Source organism: Oncorhynchus clarkii, chromosome 18 (assembly GCF_045791955.1).
Source record: "Oncorhynchus clarkii lewisi isolate Uvic-CL-2024 chromosome 18, UVic_Ocla_1.0, whole genome shotgun sequence".
NCBI lineage: Eukaryota > Metazoa > Chordata > Actinopteri > Salmoniformes > Salmonidae > Oncorhynchus > Oncorhynchus clarkii.
The window spans coordinates 53,081,284-53,103,202 of record NC_092164.1 but is presented as its reverse complement, the minus strand read 5'-3'; the positions used below and the strand labels follow the sequence as shown (position 1 = coordinate 53,103,202).

The 21,919-nt window shown below is 46.2% G+C and overlaps 2 protein-coding genes across 3 annotated transcripts in view; both read right to left on the bottom strand.

Annotated features, from left to right (window-relative positions):
- Window positions 1-9,080, bottom strand: part of LOC139373694 (rho family-interacting cell polarization regulator 2-like) — a 154,158-nt gene extending 145,078 nt beyond the window's left edge. Inside the window, exon 1 of the mRNA XM_071114548.1 lies at window positions 8,693-9,080. Coding sequence (XP_070970649.1) covers window positions 8,693-8,804 — 112 coding nt within the window. The 5' untranslated portion in view covers window positions 8,805-9,080. The remainder of the gene's footprint in view (window positions 1-8,692) is intronic.
- A 2,868-nt stretch (window positions 9,081-11,948) lies between these two features.
- LOC139373699 (Y+L amino acid transporter 2-like) overlaps window positions 11,949-21,919 on the bottom strand; it is a 32,374-nt gene continuing 22,403 nt past the window's right edge. For both annotated transcript variants that reach the window (XM_071114573.1, XM_071114574.1), the window contains 4 exons: window positions 20,116-20,316; window positions 19,764-19,913; window positions 19,405-19,588; window positions 11,949-15,403 (listed from right to left, as the gene is read on the bottom strand). In XM_071114573.1, the coding sequence (XP_070970674.1) occupies window positions 15,309-15,403; window positions 19,405-19,588; window positions 19,764-19,913; window positions 20,116-20,316 (630 nt within the window). In that variant the 3' untranslated portion in view covers window positions 11,949-15,308. The remainder of the gene's footprint in view (window positions 15,404-19,404; window positions 19,589-19,763; window positions 19,914-20,115; window positions 20,317-21,919) is intronic.

Genomic DNA, 21,919 nt, shown 5'->3' with positions numbered 1-21,919 from the left:
ACTGACCCTGACAGACACTGACTGACCCTGACAGACACTGACTGACCCTGACAGACGCTGACTGACCCTGACAGACACTGACTGACCCTGACAGACACTGACTGACCCTGACAGACACTGACAGACACTGACAGACACTGACTGACCCTGACAGACACTGACTGACCCTGACAGACACTGACTGACCCTGACAGACACTGACTGACCCTGACAGACACTGACTGACCCTGACAGACCCTGACTGACCCTGACAGACACTGACTGACCCTGACAGACACTGACTGACCCTGACTGACCCTGACAGACACTGACTGACCCTGACAGACACTGACTGACCCTGACAGACACTGACTGACCCTGACAGACACTGACTGACCCTGACAGACACTGACTGACAGACACTGACTGACAGACCCTGACAGACACTGACAGACAGACCCTGACAGACACTGACTGACCCTGACAGACACTGACTGACCCTGACAGACACTGACAGACAGACCCTGACAGACACTGACAGACAGACCCTGACTGACCCTGACAGACACTGACTGACCCTGACAGACACTGACTGACCATGACAGACACTGACAGACTGACCCTGACAGACACTGACTGACCCTGACAGACACTGACTGACCCTGACTGACCCTGACAGACACTGACTGACCCTGACAGACACTGACAGACACTGACAGACACTGACTGACCCTGACAGACACTGACTGACCCTGACAGACACTGACTGACCCTGACTGACCCTGACAGACACTGACTGACAGACCCTGACAGACACTGACAGACAGACCCTGACAGACCCTGACAGACACTGACAGACAGACCCTGACAGACACTGACTGACCCTGACAGACACTGACAGACAGACCCTGACAGACACTGACAGACACTGACTGACCCTGACAGACCCTGACAGACACTGACAGACCCTGACAGACACTGACAGGCACTGACTGTCCCTGACAGACACTGACTGACCCTGACAGACCCTGACAGACACTGACTGACCCTGACAGACACTGACAGACAGACCCTGACAGACACTGACAGACACTGACTGACCCTGACAGACCCTGACAGACACTGACTGACCCTGACAGACACTGACTGACCCTGACAGACCCTGACAGACCCTGACAGACCCTGACATACACTGACTGACCCTGACAGACACTGACTGACCCTGACAGACACTGACAGACACTGACAGACCCTGACAGACACTGACTGACCCTGACAGACAGACCCTGACAGACACTGACAGACACTGACAGACAGACCCTGACTGACCCTGACAGACACTGACTGACCCTGACAGACACTGACTGACCCTGACAGACACTGACTGACCCTGACAGACACTGACTGACCCTGACAGACACTGACTGACCCTGACAGACACTGACTGACCCTGACAGACACTGACAGACAGACCCTGACAGACACTGACAGACAGACCCTGACAGACACTGACAGACAGACACTGACAGACACTGACAGACAGACACTGACAGACACTGACAGACACTGACTGACCCCGACAGACACTGACTGACCCTGACAGACACTGACAGACTCTGACAGACACTGACTGACCCTGACAGACACTGACTGACCCTGACAGACACTGACTGACCCTGACAGACACTGACAGACACTGACAGACAGACCCTGACAGACACTGACTGACCCTGACTGACCCTGACAGACACTTACAGACAGACCCTGACAGACACTGACTGACCCTGACAGACCCTGACTGACCCTGACAGACACTGACTGACCCTGACAGACACTGACAGACCCTGACAGACACTGACTGACCCTGACAGAAACTGACTGACCCTGACAGACACTGACTGACCCTGACAGACACTGACAGACACTGACTGACCCTGACAGACACTGACTGACCCTGACAGACACTGACAGACACTGACAGACACTGACTGACCCTGACAGACACTGACTGAGCCTGACAGACACTGACTGACCCTGACAGACACTGACTGACCCTGACAGACACTGACAGACACTGACTGACCCTGACAGACACTGACTGACCCTGACAGACACTGACTGACCCTGACAGACACTGACTGACCCTGACAGACACCGACTGAGCCTGACAGACACTGACTGAGCCTGACAGACACTGACTGACCCTGACAGACACTGACGGACACTGACTGACCCTGACAGACACTGACTGACCCTGACAGACACTGACAGACACTGACAGACACTGACTGACCCTGACAGACACTGACTGACCCTGACAGACACTGACTGACCCTGACAGACACTGACTGACCCTGACAGACACTGACTGACCCTGACAGACACTGACTGACCCTGACAGACACTGCCAGACACTGACAGACACTGACTGACCCTGACAGACACTGACTGACCCTGACAGACACTGACTGACCCTGACAGACACTGACTGACCCTGACAGACACTGACTGACCCTGACAGACCCTGACTGACCCTGACAGACCCTGACTGACCCTGACAGACACTGACTGACCCTGACAGACACTGACTGACCCTGACTGACCCTGACAGACACTGACTGACCCTGACAGACACTGACTGACCCTGACAGACACTGACTGACCCTGACAGACACTGACTGACAGACCCTGACAGACACTGACTGACAGACCCTGACAGACACTGACAGACAGACCCTGACAGACACTGACTGACCCTCACAGACACTGACTGACCCTGACAGACACTGACAGACAGACCCTGACAGACACTGACAGACAGACCCTGACTGACCCTGACAGACACTGACTGACCCTGACAGACACTGACTGACCCTGACAGACACTGACTGACCCTGACAGACACTGACAGACTGACCCTGACAGACACTGACTGACCCTGACAGACACTGACTGACCCTGACTGACCCTGACAGACACTGACAGACACTGACAGACACTGACTGACCCTGACAGACACTGACTGACCCTGACAGACACTGACTGACCCTGACTGACCCTGACAGACACTGACTGACAGACCCTGACAGACACTGACAGACAGACCCTGACAGACCCTGACAGACAGACCCTGACAGACACTGACTGACCATGACAGACACTGACTGACCCTGACAGACACTGACTGACCCTGACAGACACTGACAGACAGACCCTGACAGACACTGACAGACACTGACTGACCCTGACAGACCCTGACAGACACTGACAGACCCTGACAGACACTGACAGGCACTGACTGTCCCTGACAGACACTGACTGACCCTGACAGACCCTGACAGACACTGACTGACCCTGACAGACACTGACTGACCCTGACAGACACTGACAGACAGACCCTGACAGACACTGACAGACACTGACTGACCCTGACAGACCCTGACAGACACTGACTGACCCTGACAGACACTGACTGACCCTGACAGACCCTGACAGACACTGACTGACCCTGACAGACACTGACTGACCCTGACAGACACTGACTGACCCTGACAGACACTGACAGACACTGACAGACCCTGACAGACACTGACTGACCCTGACAGACAGACCCTGACAGACACTGACAGACACTGACAGACAGACCCTGACTGACCCTGACAGACACTGACTGACCCTGACAGACACTGACTGACCCTGACAGACACTGACTGACCCTGACAGACACTGACTGACCCTGACAGACACTGACAGACAGACCCTGACAGACACTGACAGACAGACACTGACAGACACTGACAGACAGACACTGACAGACACTGACAGACACTGACTGACCCTGACAGACACTGACTGACCCTGACAGACACTGACTGACCCTGACAGACACTGACAGACAGACACTGACTGACCCTGACAGACAGACCCTGACAGACACTGACAGACACTGACAGACAGACCCTGACTGACCCTGACAGACGCTGACAGACACTGACAGACACTGACTGACCCTGACTGACCCTGACAGACACTGACAGACCCTGACAGACACTGACTGACCCTGACTGACCCTGACAGACACTGACAGACAGACCCTGACAGACACTGACAGACACTGACTGACCCTGACTGACCCTGACAGACACTGACAGACACTGACAGCGAGTCTCAGTCCAACGGCCTTAAGCTTCAAGATGATATTTGTTTCATCGAGGGGTCTGCTTGCATAATGACTCTCACTGACTAACCTGGCACAAACAGTTACTGTCAGCTGTACGAAGCTCATAGGGCATTTACAAGGTTTATTATTCAAGAATCAATGTTATATCATTTTAGCTTAAATTACCATTGATTGTGGCTTTAATATTAAGATATGGGGTAGGTAAACTGATCCTAGACCTTTGAGGGTAACTTCTATCCCGAGCAGAGCATGTCCCGCAGCCTGATGTCTCTGAGTGGAGGTTGTTGAAGTGACATCGCCCCCCATGGTGGCAGTTGTTGAAGTGACATTGCCTCCCATGGTTGGGGTTGTTGAAGTGACATCGCCCCCCATGGTGGAAGTTGTTGAAGTGACATTGCCCCCCATGGTGGAGGTTGTTGAAGTGACATCGCCCCCCATGGTGGAAGTTGTTGAAGTGACATTGCCCCCCATGGTGGAGGTTGTTGAAGTGACATCGCCCATCATGGTGGAGGTTGTTGAAGTGACATTGCCCCCCATAGTGGAGGTTGTTGAAGTGACATTGCCCCCCATGGTGGAGGTTGTTGAAGTGACATCGCCCCCCATGGTGGCAGTTGTTGAAGTGACATCTAGCCCCATGGTGGAGGTTGTTGAAGTGACATTGCCCCCCATGGTGGAAGTTGTTGAAGTGACATTGCCCCCCATGGTGGAGGTTGTTGAAGTGACATCTAGCCCCATGGTGGAGGTTGTTGAAGTGACATTGCCCCCCCATGGGGGAGGTTGTTGAAGTGACATCACCCCCTATGGTGGAGGTTGTTGAAGTGACATCGCCCCCCATGGTGGAGGTTGTTGAAGTGACATTGCCCCCCATGGTGGAGGTTGTTGAAGTGACATTGCCCCCCATGGTGGAGGTTGTTGAAGTGACATTGCCCATCATGGTGGAGGTTGTTGAAGTGACATTGCCCCCCATGGTGGAGGTTGTTGAAGTGACATCGCCCATCATGGTGGAGGTTGTTGAAGTGACATCGCCCCCCATGGTGGAGGTTGTTGAAGTGACATTGCCCCCCATGGTGGAGGTTGTTGAAGTGACATCGCCCCCCATGGTGGCAGTTGTTGAAGTGACATCTAGCCCCATGGTGGAGGTTGTTGAAGTGACATTGCCCCCCATGGTGGAAGTTGTTGAAGTGACATTGCCCCCCATGGTGGAGGTTGTTGAAGTGATATCTAGCCCCATGGTGGAGGTTGTTGAAGTGACATTGCCCCCCCGTGGGGGAGGTTGTTGAAGTGACATCACCCCCTATGGTGGAGGTTGTTGAAGTGACATTGCCCCCCATGGTGGAGGTTGTTGAAGTGACATTGCCCCCCATGGTGGAGGTTGTTGAAGTGACATTGCCCCCCATGGTGGAGGTTGTTGAAGTGACATTGCCCCCCATGGTGGAGGTTGTTGAAGTGACATCGCCCCCCATGGTGGAGGTTGTTGAAGTGACATCGCCCCCCATGGTGGAAGTTGTTGAAGTGACATCGCCCCCCATGGTGGAAGTTGTTGAAGTGACATCGCCCCCCCATGGTGGAAGTTGTTGAAGTGACATCGCCCCCCATGGTGGAAGTTGTTGAAGTGACATCGCCCCCCATGGTGGAAGTTGTTGAAGTGACATTGCCCCCCATGGTGGAGGTTGTTGAAGTGACATCGCCCCCCATGGTGGAAGTTGTTGAAGTGACATCGCCCCCCATGGTGGAAGTTGTTGAAGTGACATCGCCCCCCATGGTGGAAGTTGTTGAAGTGACATTGCCCCCCATGGTGGAGGTTGTTGAAGTGACATCGCCCCCCATGGTGGAGGTTGTTGAAGTGACATCGCCCACCATGGTGAAGGTTGTTGAAGTGACATCTAGCCCCATGGTGAAGGTTGTTGAAGTGACATTTAGCCCCATGGTGGAAGTTGTTGAAGTGACATCGCCCCCCATGGTGGAAGTTGTTGAAGTGACATCTAGCCCCATGGTAGAAGTTGTTGAAGTGACATTGCCCCCCATGGTGGAAGTTGTTGAAGTGACATTGCCCCCCATGGTGGAAGTTTTTGAAGTGACATTTCCCCCCATGGTGGAGGTTGTTGAAGTGACATTGCCCCCCCATGGTGGAGGTTGTTGAAGTGACATTGCCCCCCATGGTGGAGGTTGTTGAAGTGACATCGTCCCCCATGGTGGAGGTTGTTGAAGTGACATTGCCCCCCATGGTGGATGTTGTTGAAGTGACATCGCCCCCCATGGTGGAAGTTGTTGAAGTGGCCTCGCCCCCCATGGTGGAGGTTGTTGAAGTGACATTGCCCCCCATGGTGGAGGTTGTTGAAGTGATAGATATCACTGCTCTTTGTGGATCTGTTCCACACCCAGTCACAGCACACACCAATCAGCAGCCAAAGCCAATCAGCTGGCCGTGTGAGCTGATCCCAGACTCCCCTTCAGTTCTACTTCCTCCCTCCAGCAGAGAGGCTCAAGGTCAGTTCTACCTCCTCCCTCCAACAGAGAGGCTCAAGGTCAGTTCTACCTCCTCCCTCCAACAGAGAGGCTCAAGGTCAGTTCTACCTCCTCCCTCCAACAGAGAGGCTCAAGGTCAGTTCTACCTCCTCCTCCCTCCAGCAGAGAGGCTCAAGGTCAGTTCTACCTCCTCCCTCCAGCAGAGAGGCTCAAGGTCAGTTCTACCTCCTCCCTCCAGCAGAGGCTCAAGGTCAGTTCTACCTCCTCCCTCCAGCAGAGGCTCAAGGTCAGTTCTACCTCCTCCTCCCTCCAACAGAGAGGCCCAAGGTCAGTTCTACCTCCTCCCTCCAACAGAGAGGCTCAAGGTCAGTTCTACCTCCTCCCTCCAGAGAGGCTCAGGGTCAGTTCTACCTCCTCCCTCCAGAGAGGCTCAGGGTCAGTTCTACCTCCTCCCTCCAACAGAGAGGCTCAAGGTCAGTTCTACCTCCTCCTCCCCCCAACAGAGAGGCTCAAGGTCAGTTCTACCTCCTCCTCCCTCCAACAGAGAGGCCCAAGGTCAGTTCTACCTCCTCCTCCCTCCAACAGAGAGGCCCAAGGTCAGTTCTACCTCCTCACTCCAACAGAGAGGCTCAAGGTCAGTTCTACCTCCTCCCTCCAGAGAGGCTCAAGGTCAGTTCTACCTCCTCCCTCCAACAGAGAGGCTCAAGGTCAGTTCTACCTCCTCCTCCCTCCAGCAGAGAGGCTCAAGGTCAGTTCTACCTCCTCCCTCCAGCAGAGGCTCAAGGTCAGTTCTACCTCCTCCCTCCAGCAGAGGCTCAAGGTCAGTTCTACCTCCTCCTCCCTCCAACAGAGAGGCCCAAGGTCAGTTCTACCTCCTCCCTCCAACAGAGAGGCTCAAGGTCAGTTCTACCTCCTCCCTCCACAGAGGCTCAGGGTCAGTTCTACCTCCTCCCTCCACAGAGGCTCAGGGTCAGTTCTACCTCCTCCCTCCAGAGAGGCTCAGGGTCAGTTCTACCTCCTCACTCCAACAGAGAGGCTCAAGGTCAGTTCTACCTCCTCCCTCCAGAGAGGCTCAAGGTCAGTTCTACCTCCTCCCTCCAACAGAGAGGCTCAAGGTCAGTTCTACCTCCTCCTCCCTCCAGCAGAGAGGCTCAAGGTCAGTTCTACCTCCTCCCTCCAGCAGAGGCTCAAGGTCAGTTCTACCTCCTCCCTCCACAGAGGCTCAATGTCAGTTCTACCTCCTCCCTTCAGCAGAGAGGCTCAAGGTCAGTTCTACCTTCTACCTCCTCCCTCCAGCAGAGAGCCTCAAGGCCAGTTCTATCTCCTCCCTCCAGCAGAGAGGCTCAAGGTCAGTTATACCTCCTCCCTCCAACAGAGGCTCAATGTAAGATGTTCCACTGCCATCTCCACACTCTTCTAGAGCAGCATATAAAACACACAAATGAATGCATGCATATAGCCGTACACACAGGTATGTAAACAATAAACATAGCATGAAAGTATCTCTTTGTATTTATGTGAAGGAGAAAAGGTAGAATAAAGACACACTCAACATGGATGGATGACCAACAGTACATATAAACATGTCCAACAACAGTCCAGTTTGAGGAGGGGGGGGGGCTGAGAGGAAGGTAGGAACAAAGAACACCAGCCATGTTGCCTATATAAAGGACCTCTCACTGTGCTTCCATTATGTAAGACAGCAGACTACACCACAACATTGCTCAATCTCCAGCCCTCAGAGGACATCTAATGGATAGGTTTATATCTCGTACAAGGCTCCTTGACAGAATATATAAGCTATGAACTCTGATCCATAAGAGGCTTCTGGGCACACCCATTAACATTGAATGTAATTCCTGACTGCAACGGTTTTCAGAACTAGGCTATTTCACAGCACTATATCTCCAACTACAGCGCTCAATGTGCCGACTGACTGGCTAATGACTTCCTCTGCATGCTTCTCCATTACACAGTGCATATTAAACAGGCAGCAAAAAGCCTTTCTCAACTCTCAAAGACCATAGACTTAGGCCAAATAGACAAACGCAAACACACACTACTCACTGTTGAACTCCCTGTGGCGGGCCCGGGCCCTCCAGGGCCGGTTACGGATCCAGTGCAGCCGCCGAGACAGTTCCATGGCCTGGTGCCAGCAGTGTGCTGTGGCACGAGTCATCCACCATCTGCCTTGTCCCCGAGACAGGAGCTCATCCTTGGGCTGTAGTGGCCCAGCTCTGGGCCTGTCCCTGGACAGGATATGAAGTTCCTATGGATCTCAAGTCAGACTAGCTGGGTCGGTCTGTTTGTTTACAGCCAGTCCTGGCTCTACCAGAGTCTAGTGAGAACACTGTGATGGTGTGGATCATCTCTCCCCCTTCTTTCTCTCAGCTTTATCTTTAATGCATGAGTCTGTGGAACCAAACTCCCTGGGCTGTGCGGAAGGCTCAGGGACACACAGACACACACACAAAAAAACACACTCCCCAGGCCCAGGCACCTATCAACGGGCTGCATCTGAGACAAGGACAGGAGTACACACCCTGCTGAAACGTAATCCGCTCCGGTCCGGACCAGAAGGGAGGGGTGAGGACAAGAAACGGTCACATACACAGACTACCTGACTCAACACAAGGCCATAATATATAGGGCCTACTGCATTGTCCTCACTTTATAAACAAAGATCATCTTCAGTTGGCTGAATCCCAACAGATGACTTGACATTAATTTTGCCATCTAATCCATCATGTGCTTGCTTAGAGATCTCTAGTGGACAATCCTCTCAGTTGTTGTTATGTATACTACAGTACAATGCACTCAAACTATTCACACACCTTGACTTTTTTCACATTTTGTTGTGTTACAGCCTGATTTCAAATGGATAAAAAAAATAATAATTCTCACCCATCTACACACAATAACCCATAATGACAAAGTGGGGAAAAAAAGAAAAATCCGAAATTTTTAGCAAATTTATTGAAAAATAAATACAGTATCTCATTTACATAAAAGTATTCACACCCGATTCAGTACTCTGTAGAAGGACCTTTGGCAGCGATTATAGCTTTCTGGGTAAGCCTCTAAGAGCTTTCCACGCATGGATTGTGCAACATTGACCATTTTTAAATTCCAAATTCTTCAAGCTCTGTCAAATTGGTTGTTGATCATTGCTAGACAACCATTTTCAGGTCTTGAAGTAGATTTAAGTCAAAACTGTAACTCAGCCGCTCAGGAACATTCACTGTCTTCTTGGTAAGTAACTCCAGTGTATATTTGGCCTTGGTTCTAGGTTATTGTCCTGCTGAAAGGTGAATTAATCTCCCAGTGTCGGGTGGAAAGCACACTGAAACAGGTTTTCATTTTCCAGGAATTGTGTACAGATCCTAGGTACATGGGGCCGTGCATTACCATACTGAAACGAGGTGATGGAAGCGGATGAATGGCACGACAATGAGCCTCAGGATCTCGTCACAGTATCTCTGTGCATTCAAATTGTCATCGATAAAATGCAATTGTGTACGTTGTCCATAGCTTATGTCTGCCCATACCATAACCCCACCATGGGGCACTCTATTCACAACGTTGACATCAGCAAACTGCTTGCCCACACGACACCATACACGCCGTCTCCCCGGTACAGTTGAAACTGGGATTCATTAGTGAAGAGCACACTTCTCTAGCGTGCCAGAAGCCATCGAAGGTTAGCATTTCCCCACTTAAGTTGGTTATGATGCCAAACTGCAACCAGGGCAAGACTCTGGTGAGGACGACAAGCACACAGATGAGCGTCACAGAGACGGTTTCTGACAGTTTGTGCAGAAATTCTTCGATGATGCAAACCCACAGTAATCAGCTCAGACGACCCCACAGGTGAAGAATTCGGATGTGGAGATCCTGGGCTGGCGTGGTAACACGTGGTCCACGGTTGTGAGGCTGGTTGGACATACTGCCAAATTCTCTAAAACTATGTTGACGGCTTATGGTAGAGAAATTAACATTCAATCTCCTGGCCCCAGCTCTGGATGACATTCCTGTAGTCAGCAAGCAAATTCCACACTACCTTAAACTTGAGACATCGGTGGCATTGTGTTGTGTGACAAAACTGCACATTTTAGTGGCCTTTTGTCCCCCAGCACAAGGTGCACCTGTGTAATGATCATTGATGGATTATCTTGGCAAAAGAGAAACGCTCACAAACAGGGAAGTAACTAAATTTGAGCTCAAAATTAGAGAAACACGTTTTTTGTGCGTATGGAAAATGTCTGGAATATTATATTTTAGCTCATGAAACCAACACTTTACATGTCACATTTATATTTTTGTTCAGCATAATATCACCATGCTCAAAGGTCGATGGTTCGAATCCCTGAGCTGACTAGGTGAAATATCTGCCGGTGTACCCTTGAGCAAGGCACTTAACTAGTTTCTCTGGATGAAAGCGTCTGCTAAATGACAAAAATGTACACGCGGTCTCCATATTAAAACACCTTATAGTTTCTGTTTAGACTCAAGTCTAAAATATGACTCAGACTTGTCTTCATTCCATTTTAATTCCACTTCACACATCTGAATCTTTCTAAACCATAATATGCAGCGCTGTAAACAAATACAAAATGGAACAAAGCAGACAGTCAGACTGGAATGACAACCGTTAACATGTATACATCAACACCATTATGGAACAACTTCTAGGAGAGACTAGAACTTAACCGTCAATGGACACAACCCGCAACATAGGAATGAATGTCAAGACTGTAACATGACAACATGGGGGATTGTGGAATAAGAACATGTTACTGAAATGTTCTGAAGGATGAAGTGATGGGTGGTGGAAATAGAGGTAGAGGCCCATGTGTCCTCTGTGCACAGCTTTTTATTAACATTTGGACAGTAAAGATGTTGCAGATAAACAAAATAACAGTCATTACAAAGATCCTCTTCTTGGTATGAGAGAAACAATGTCAAGGACACCACTATAGCCTGGTTCTATAGCCGCTGGCAGGACTGCACAAAGCGATGTGGAACCAGGCTAACACGCCCACATCATATATCTTCCTAGGCTGTGTTTACACAGGCAGCACAATACTGCAAAAAAAACTTTTTTTTAAAGAAGCTGATCGGATTGGTCAAAAGTCCAATTGGTGAAAAAGGATCCGAAATGGGCTGTCTGGCGAAACGCAGCCATAGAAGGCCGCACAACAATATAAAAAATGGCCTACATTTGGTCTGGCAGACAACACATTTACAAAAGGCACAAGTGAAAACCATACTCTGGCTGCATATAATACACTTATAAGAACAACAAGAGAAACGTACACACCACTGATTTCCCCTGTGGGAGATATTTTATTTAGCAAGTTCAGACACCCAAATATAATATTCCTACTAAAGATTGAAACAGAAATGCCTGTTGTTCTGTAATGTATAGTGATGGACCTAGTCACTCATTGTGAAGTTAAACCTTTGATTTGTAAAGTAACATGCTATACACATACCTGTACAGATCCTGTGAATTAGGAAAGACGGTAGGAAATGTCTATTTCAGTCACGTGGATGGACAGATTGAAGTTAATGAGTTAATTTGTTAAAATGTCACCAGTACTTTGGAATCCATAGTTATGCAGTAATGTAGAGTAAAAATGATTGCAGAAAGTGAACCAACAGCAGTTGAAGATAGTGATATCACCAAGGGTGACATTGATAAAGTGATATCACCAAAGGTGACATTGATAAAGCGATATCACCAAGGGTGACATTGATAAAGCGATATCACCAAGGGTGACATTTATAAAGCGATATCACCAAGGGTGACATTGATAAAGCGAGTAACACGGGTCGACCACAGTCCATATTGGCTCTGCCATAACCTGGCCAGAATAATTCCCAAATGTAAAAATGGATTTATGTGCTTTATAGGTGAAAAATCTGTCGATGTGCAAGGCACCTATCCCTAATTGCTAATTTCAGTCACTCTGAAACAGCATCTGCTAAATTATTACAATTTCAAAAATGTACACCTGACCACTGAGAACTATAAAAAGTGACCAAAAAAAAAACTCCAAAAACATTCACATGGCAGTCACACATCCATGGAAATGTTTCTGTTTCACATTCAGTTCATGTAATGCAAACAAATTGATTTGATTGACAGGTGAAAGGACTTGGTAAACAGCTTTGGATGGAATTAGATAATTTATTAAAAAGGGTCAATATGCAGTTGCTACATCGATTTTTGGACTTATAAATGAATGATATGTACCCATTGATTCTTGAAGAATATAAATTATAAATGCCTGATGAGCTTAGTTCAACTGACTTTCACCATCAGAACCGAGAAAAAGCTTACATTTTGTTTGTAAACAAAGTAAATGTAAACAAACGGCCTCAAAATGGTTAAGACTGTCATTTTGATATCATGGATGGTCAGTCCTTGCATCCATAGCACCGTCTATGAATTTGAGTGGCTATATTTCTCCCTCAGCTTTTTACCAAAACAGGGGCAGGAGCACCCATTTTATTTAACTCGGCAAGTCAGTTAAGAACAAATTCTTATTTACAATGACAGCCTACAGGGCCAAACCCAGAATGCGCTGGGCTAATTGTGCACCACCCTATGGGACTCCCAATCACGGCCGGTTGAGATACAGTCTGGATTCGAACCAGGGTGTCTGTAGTGATACTTTTAGCACTGAGATGCAGTGCCTTAGACCACTGCGCCACATTGTTATAGTTAAAACTGCTGATTGCCCCTTTAAAGCAAATTTCCAATGACAAGATACATGCATACACCAATAAGAAACAGCGCATTCAGAACAACAACTTTTGGATGCTAGTGCCCAGAGTACAGTGATCCACAACATTGACTTGCTCTCAACAACCTGAAGTTCATAAAACTACCACTAGATGGTGCATAGAAATCAAATATGTCTCAGCCAGTAGATTTAATATTTGATCGGGCTTCTCAATGAATTGCATTGTAAAGGAGATGTTGCATTCCTCTAATCCTGCAAGCTGCATCAAATGTTCATCCAAATTGCATGAATGTGCATATTTACGGCATTGAATCCTACCAAATTCATGTTGTTGGATTTCTAGGTCTATAAAAAAATAACAATAGAGAGCAAGACATGCATGACACCATGGCAAGTCTATGGCAGAGAGGTCATGAATAGGATCGCCATCTCATGGGTATATTTTTTTTATACAAAAAAATAAAATAAAAACATTGAGACCAGTCCTCTGTATATTATTGGAAACATATCCTTTCTACATTTTCCACGTCTACGTCAGCAACTGTCCATTTGGTTCTTCAGATAGGCTTATGGTTTGAAATGAAAACGTCAGTAAATGTAACATCTTAAAATCAAGCACAAAATTCAGTAAGTGCTGTTAACGTGTCACTGCTGGTGATGTCAACGCTGTCTTAGAGAGCCAGCTTGGTGTAATAAGGGCATAGGCTACAAGTCAATGTCATCTACAGGCCTACATGTTCCTTTCTGGACATCAATAGGGCAACCATGGTAACAGCTGTAACAATGTCAGTAACTGGTGATCTTGTAACATATCCTGTGTGTGCCATGGTGTGCAAGGCCAATAGAATGATAGCATCCATGTGAGGCCAAAATTGGGCAATCGGCAACAGTAACTAAATTGCTATCATCTGACAGATTAATGGTGAGAAATAACGCAGTAAAGAGAAAATGCAATCTATTCTTATGAGAATGAGCATGTGTCAGAGACAATCTCTTAGCTTGGTTTGGTAGAGAGGAATAAAGAATATAAAAAAAGGACATTACAAAGTGGTCACAGAATATGGACCACTTTGTTCTTCTGGGGCAGCAGGTAGCCTAGTGGTTAGAGCGCTGGACTAGTAACCGAAAGGTTGCAAGATCGAAACCCCGAGCTGACAAGGTAAAGCTCTGTTGTTCAGGCCATCATTGAAAATAAGAATTTGTTCTTAAATCGACTTCTCTAGTTAAATAAAGGTAAAATAAAATAAAAATTCACCGTCTGTCAGCTTCACCAATAAACATTACTTTGATGCCATAACGGCTCAACCCATGGCAGTTTCCATATAGTACATGAGTCAGTCACTTGACAGCCACTAAGTTGGAGAAATCTTCAATGACAAGTAAACAATCAGACAGGCAGTTTGTGCACACACACCACCTGGCCTAGTGCAAGTATGGTCAGAATGGGCATCTTTGACTGACACTTCCATCTTTCAAAACAAATAACTAATTTAATATTAAAAAAAATATCAATTTTCCACTAGCTTTATTCAGTAGGTCCTGCTGATGAAAACCTACTCCTCCTAAATGGTCAGTAGGGCCTGTTCAAATCTCCATTTGATATTCTTGCGTTGTTAAATGGTTAAACTCCCATGGTTGATCGTCTCCATAGGTGTAACCAGTAGGAGTGAACTACATTGTGCTGCATGCATGTGGTTGTCAGAGTCCACCGGCACTAGAAAGTGGCTTTCCTCAGCACTGAACACACACACACTGTACAGTCCCATAGGACAAGCAAGTCACACATTATTCATAATAAAGTCCTGGCAAAAAATTAATTCAAAACAAATGTTCATCATTGGCACAGAAGGAGTGTAGCTGTGATTGTGGTCTGCCTGTTTCCACCTTTGGCTCAGTATCTACCTCCATCCCTCCACACCTCCTTTCATCCCTCACTCCAGCTTCTCCTCAGGGATGTTGTCCAGGTCTAGGTCACGTGAGGCCACACAGCACAGACACAGCTTCTGGGTGTTCAGGGAGATCGCATCTGGGGAAAGGAAATAGAACCAGGAAGTGTCAAATCCAAGCACAGCTCCCCAGAGCAAAGTGTTACAACTTTTAGTGCCCCCAACCAGCCAGTGATTGTCAAGAAAATAACAGTCGTTCTCATGGTTGACTGTTAATTAACCAACATATTTAGTATCTACTGGCTTCCCTACAAGCCACTGATGCAGACCTTTTTAACATGTAGTTGTTCCGAGGTCTTATAAATCCATGTAATATAGCCTACACTTACACAATAAATCATTTATTTATTTTAGACAGGTCTAAAGAAACATGATATAAAGAAAATGTCGTCTATTTCAGAAGAACAGAATAGCATACTCTGAGTTGTTGTTATGTTAGGTCCTGATCTGGCTATGCCAAACTAGTTCATTTAGCAGAAACGATTTGCTTAGAATTATGTGGCATTATTTTATAGTATGAAGAATACAATTGAACAAAGCTGAATAAAAATATAAAGGATATTTTATCCAAATGATTCGTGGGAGTGCACACATGCGGCTATTCTGTGTTGATCAGTTAACAAAGAAATGGGTATTCCCAGGAGCGCAAATTTGGTTTTAGAAGTGGGAGGAGTCCGCTGGGTCCTAAAGCACACCATTGACTTGTATTCCTATATGCTTCATTTAGAGTAATTAATGCAACACGTTATTCTTCAAACGTTGGGCTATATGTTTAGATTTGATTTGAATAAAGTTGCTTGAAAGGCATGAGCTCTGTTTTGTTTTTAGTGCAGGCTGTACACACTACATCACTCTTTCATTCACAATTTTACAAGCACTTGATAATGCCTTGAATTTTACGGCGGCATTCCCTTCTGCGGCCAGTGGCCGCTGTGCCTTTGGCCCGAGCGCTGCGAGCACCGCTCAATCGCATTGCACATCACGTGATCGGGTCTTTCACAGACTACAAGTAAAGACAGACACATCCGGGGCGCAAATGCGTGCGTCTTTATCCTATTCCCGAGGTGCATATCGAAGATACTGGAAGAACTGTCCACATTTACCTTACCAACAGCAAAAGCACTAGCCTATGTATCTACTATCCCCCATAGTACAAAAGTCAACCTATTCTGTGTGAGAAATAAATATTCCAGTCTGTGCCAGTTGTGCGATGCGATAGATCCCAAATCAATAAAACCACTAGCATCAAAAAAAGTTCACGCAACACGGCTGATGCAAAATATCAAAACGTTTAGCTTAAAATGTTCATAAACTGTCATGCTATTTCTTCAAATTATAAGCGCAGCAATGCACTCATGGTAGTAGGTTGTAAACGCGAATGTTCCTTAACGGCAAAACACCAGTATCAAAAGTGACCGCAAATGCAATTATGCATGTAATGTTTTTATTATAAAGGTGCATTTTTATGGTGAAAATGATGTTCCCCAAACTTGAAATTCACGCGATGCTTATGTATGCCAGTTAAGCTCTACGCCCCTTGTAAAGCAGATTAATGTGCTTAATTTTAAGAAGTTATTTGGTCTCTTTAGTGTGTGCGACTACGATTCTAAAAAGGTCGCAAAAATAAAAGGCATTGTTTCTTGTCATTCACAAGTGATAATTCACAATAGGCTAATATTGTCACCCATCAGACTATGTTTGATTTAATCTCCTCTTTACATATACGTGAAATTTGTTTTGATTTAGAATGGGAAATTATCAAGCACCCGTCTCAAAATCGTGTCAGCGAAAAAAAGACATGTCATCTATGCACTTAAACAGCGAATGGAGGACGCTTTTGCCGTGGTTTATTTTCATGCCAGCCAGGTAGCTATACTCCTGTTGTAAAGATAAATAATGTGCTGAATATTAGGAAAGTTGAGAAATAAATATAGTAGGCCTATAGCCTATAGAGAGCTGATGGGATCCTCTGTTTAGTAGAAGCCATCACTCTGTTTTCTCAAGCAATTACAAAGCCTATAGAAATGTTGGGCAACATGAGCTCATGGGCTCTCATGAAGTGTTTGATTAGATTTTCGAAAACATTTGCATTGATGTCAGATTGATTAGAGGGACAATGGAGTGCTGAGTACCAGGAAGTTAGCCAGTTTGGTAGGCTACTAATCAGCAGCATCAACGCTTGGAGAAGCCTAATTACCTTGACTAAACGGTCATGTTGAATTTGACTGCCTTCATGATGGCCTGTGTGAGGGTAATATGGTCACAGCAACAGCCCTACCTCCAACTACAGTAGATCTAAATTTGGCTGCCCAATTACAAAATCACAAGGTAACCATGATATGAATGGATAGCTTTCCACCATGTACAGTGGGGCAAAAATGTATTTAGTCAGCCACCAATTGTGCAAGTTCTCCCACTTAAAAAGATGAGAGAGGCCTATAATGTTCATCATAGTTACACTTCAACTATGACGGACAAAATGAGAGAAAAAAAATCTAGAAAATCACATTGTAGGATTTTTTATGAATTTATTTGCAAATTATGGTGGAAAATAATTATTTGGTCAATAACAAAAGTTTATCTCAATACTTTGTTATATACCCTTTGTTGGCAATGACAGAGGTCAAACGTTTTCTGTAAGTCTTCACAAGGTTTTCACACACTGTTGCTGGTATTTTGGCCCAATCCTCCATGCAGATCTCTTCTAGAGCAGTGATGTTTTGGGGCTGTTGCTGGGCAACACAGACTTTCAACTCCCTCCAAAGATTTTCTATAGGGTTGAGATCTGGAGACTGGCTAGGCCACTCCAGGACCTTGAAATGCTTCTTACGAAGCCACTCCTTCGTTGCCCGGGCGGTGTGTTTGGGATCATTGTCATGCTGAAAGACCCAGCCACGTTTCATCTTCAATGCCCTTGCTGATGGAAGGAAGTTTTCACTCAAAATCTCACGATACATGGCCCCATTCATTCTTTCCTTTACACGTATCAGTCGTCCTGGTCCCTTTGCAGAAAAACAGCCCCAAAGCATGATGTTTCCACCCCCATGCTTCACAGTAGGTATGGTGTTCTTTGGATGCAACTCAGCATTCTTTGTCCTCCAAACACGTCGAGTTGAGTTTTTACCAAAAAGTTCTATTTTGGTTTAATCTGACCATATGACATTCTCCCAATCTTCTTCTGGATCATCCAAATGCTCTCTAGCAAACTTCAGACGGGCCTGGACATGTACTGGCTTAAGCAGGGGGACACGTCTGGCACTGCAGGATTTGAGTCCCTGGCGGCGTAGTGTGTTACTGATGGTAGGCTTTGTTACTTTGGTCTCAGCTCTCTGCAGGTCATTCACTAGGTCCCCCCGTGTGGTTCTGGGATTTTTGCTCACCGTTCTTGTGATCATTTTGACCCCATGGGGTGAGATCTTGCGTGGAGCCACAGATCGAGGGAGATTATCAGTGGTATTGTATGTCTTCCATTTCCTAATAATTGCTCCCACAGTTGATTTCTTCAAACCAAGCTGCTTACCTATTGCAGATTCAGTCTTCCCAGCCTGGTGCAGGTCTACAATTTTGTTTCTGGTGTCCTTTGACAGCTCTTTGGTCTTGGCCATAGTGGAGTTTGGAGTGTGACTGTTTGAGGTTGTGGACAGGTGTCTTTTATACTGATAACAAGTTCAAACAGGTACCATTAATACAGGTAACGAGTGGAGGACAGAGGAGCCTCTTAAAGAAGAAGTTACAGGTCTGTGAGAGCCAGAAATCTTGCTTGTTTGTAGGTGACCAAATACTTATATTCCACCATAATTTGCAAATAAATTCATTAAAAATCCTACAATGTGATTTTCTGGATTTTTTTTTCTCATTTTGTCTGTCATAGTTGAAGTGTACCTATGATGAAAATTACAGGCCTCTCTCATCTTTTTAAGTGGGAGAACTTGCACAATTGGTGGTTGACTAAATACTTTTTTGCACCACTGTATATGTCTTCAAACAAAGTCTACCTATTATTCCCCATGAATCAATCTTTCCTGTTGAATCATGTCAGCTCTATTCATTACATCTTAAGGTTGTTTCAGCCCAGTCTCACCGAGCATCCTGCCCAGGAAGGCAGGCCTGGAGGAGGGGGGCAGGTGGATACAGATGTAGTACACTGGAGCTCCAGACAAAGCCACCCCGATACCAACCAGAGAGTTGATGGTATCACTGTAGAGAGGTACTACCACCAGGAACACACTGCATAGGCAGTACACTATAGGGAAGAACAGAGAGAGCTGGAGAGAGGGAGAGAAAGAGGGAGAGAGAGAGCGCAAGTGGGGGGACACTCAACATGAATTATGCATTCCATCATGTTCTCACATTCCTCAGAGCAGTTGACAAAATAACTGATAGAAAAGTAGATGACTGACAGGAATTAAGACATTTAGTAACCGTGAATAAGGTCCTTACCTTGACGGGCCGGGGCATGTTGGGAGCCTTGAACCGGAGGTATATCTGGCTGGCGATGGAGAGGCCGATGAACAGCCAGTAGTTGAAGCTGAAGTAGTTGATGAGCTGGAACACGTCCTTCACGCACAGGTAGATCAGAGACATGCCTCCCTGCAGGAGACACAGAACACTTCAGAAATCTGATCCTATATCAGACATGCCACCCTAAACCAGACAAAGACAGTGCCCACACACACCAGCAGGATAAACCCTATATTTCTACAGAGAAAAAGGATTGTAAAGCTACTATATACAACATCACACTCCCCATCAATCACTGTGTGACATGACATTTAAGTCGTCATTCACTTACGTTGAAGAGCAGTGCTGGGATGGGGGTGTAGCGCTCGACGTGGATCATGCAGAGGACGTTGGGTAAATGGCCCTCCCTGGAGCCCACGAAGAACAGCCTGGAGACAGCAATGATGGAGGAGTTGAGTCCTCCGTAACAGGAGATGGCCACTGACAAGGGGATCAGCCACCGAGCCCAGCCCAGGACCAAATCAGAAAAAGTCTTCAAAGACAAGACAACATAGGTTCACATCTGGTATTTGGCTACAGAAACATTGGTTAGGCTGTGTTCCATTTATTTCAACCAATTCAGCAATTTATTGCCTTTCCATGGGGAAAGGCAATAAGTAAACATAATTTTCTGTTTACTTCCTGAATTGCAATGGAATTTATCCCATCTCTGCTAGCAACCGTCAACACACCTAAAAAGGACACTTACTCAGGGCATTCTGTAACTACATGATCATTATTAATTACCATAGTCCTGTGTACAAGCTAACCTCAGCAGCTAGAGGGCTTTCCCTCCTCTTGGTTATCATGTCAGTGAGAGTCACAGGAAAATAGTATAGCTGGTGCCCCAGGCAAGCAGAGCAGCCAGTCTCCTACTGATGATGTCACAGGAACCAGAGAACAGCAACAGCTGATCAACTAGCTACACTGAACAGATGCTGCCAATTAAGACCTGCCCGTGACCTGCTAATGGTTTAACCATGGTGTGTGTGTTTGAAAAGAGAAGCCTTTTTCATTCATCATGATTGACTTAACATGGCAGGTCCCAACTCATCCATAACCCTACTAGTGGTGAGCGATTAATCAAACATTTGTTTTATTAAATAACTAATTGACAGACGCCTGTTCAATTACTTGAATTCCATTTACTTCTGTTTTTTGTGAGCTCAACGCGCAGTTTCTCTAGAAATAAATCAAATAATTAGAGAAATTAAGTCAAGAACAAATGTGGGACGCTGGGCTGAAGGGAGTTATAGTTTTCATTAGGCAAATATTGAACATAATTACTACGTTTCTGTGCTAAACTAACTGCAGAGCCTTCAGAAACTATTTATATCCCTTGACATTCCACATTGTTGTGTTACAGCCTGAATTCAAACATTTTTTTTACCACATACAATGCCCCATGATAAAGTGAAACCCGGTTTAGAAATATTTGCACATTTTGTGAAAATGAAATACAGAAATCGTATTTCCATAAGTATTCGCAGCCCCGAGTCAATATTTTGTAGAAGCACCTTTGGCAGCGATTACAGCTGTGAATCTTTCTGGGTAAGCCTCTAAGCTTTCCACACATGGATTGTGCAACATTTGACCATTTTTTATTTTCAAAATTCTTCAAGCTCTGTCAAATTGGCTGTTGATCATTGATAGACAACCATTTTCAGGTCTTGCCAAAACTGTAACTCGACCACTCCAGGACATTCACTGTCTTCCTGGTAAGGAACTCATGTAGATTTGGCCTTGTGTTTTAGATTATTGTCCTGCTGAAAGGTGAACCAATCTCCCAGTGTCAGGTGGAAAGCACACAAACAGGTTTGCATCTAGGATTTTGCCTGTGCTTAGCTCCATTCTGTTTCTTTTCTTATCCTGAAAAACTCCAGTCCTTAACGATTACAAGCATACATACACATAACATGATGCAGCCACCACTATGCTTGAAAATATGGAGAGTGGTAGTCAGTAATGTATTGTATATGCTCCAAACATTGTATTCAGGACAAAAATGTATTGTCTTGCCACATTTTTTGCAGTATTACTTTAGTGCCTTGTTGCAAACAGGATGTATGTTTTGGAATATTTTTATTCTACACAGG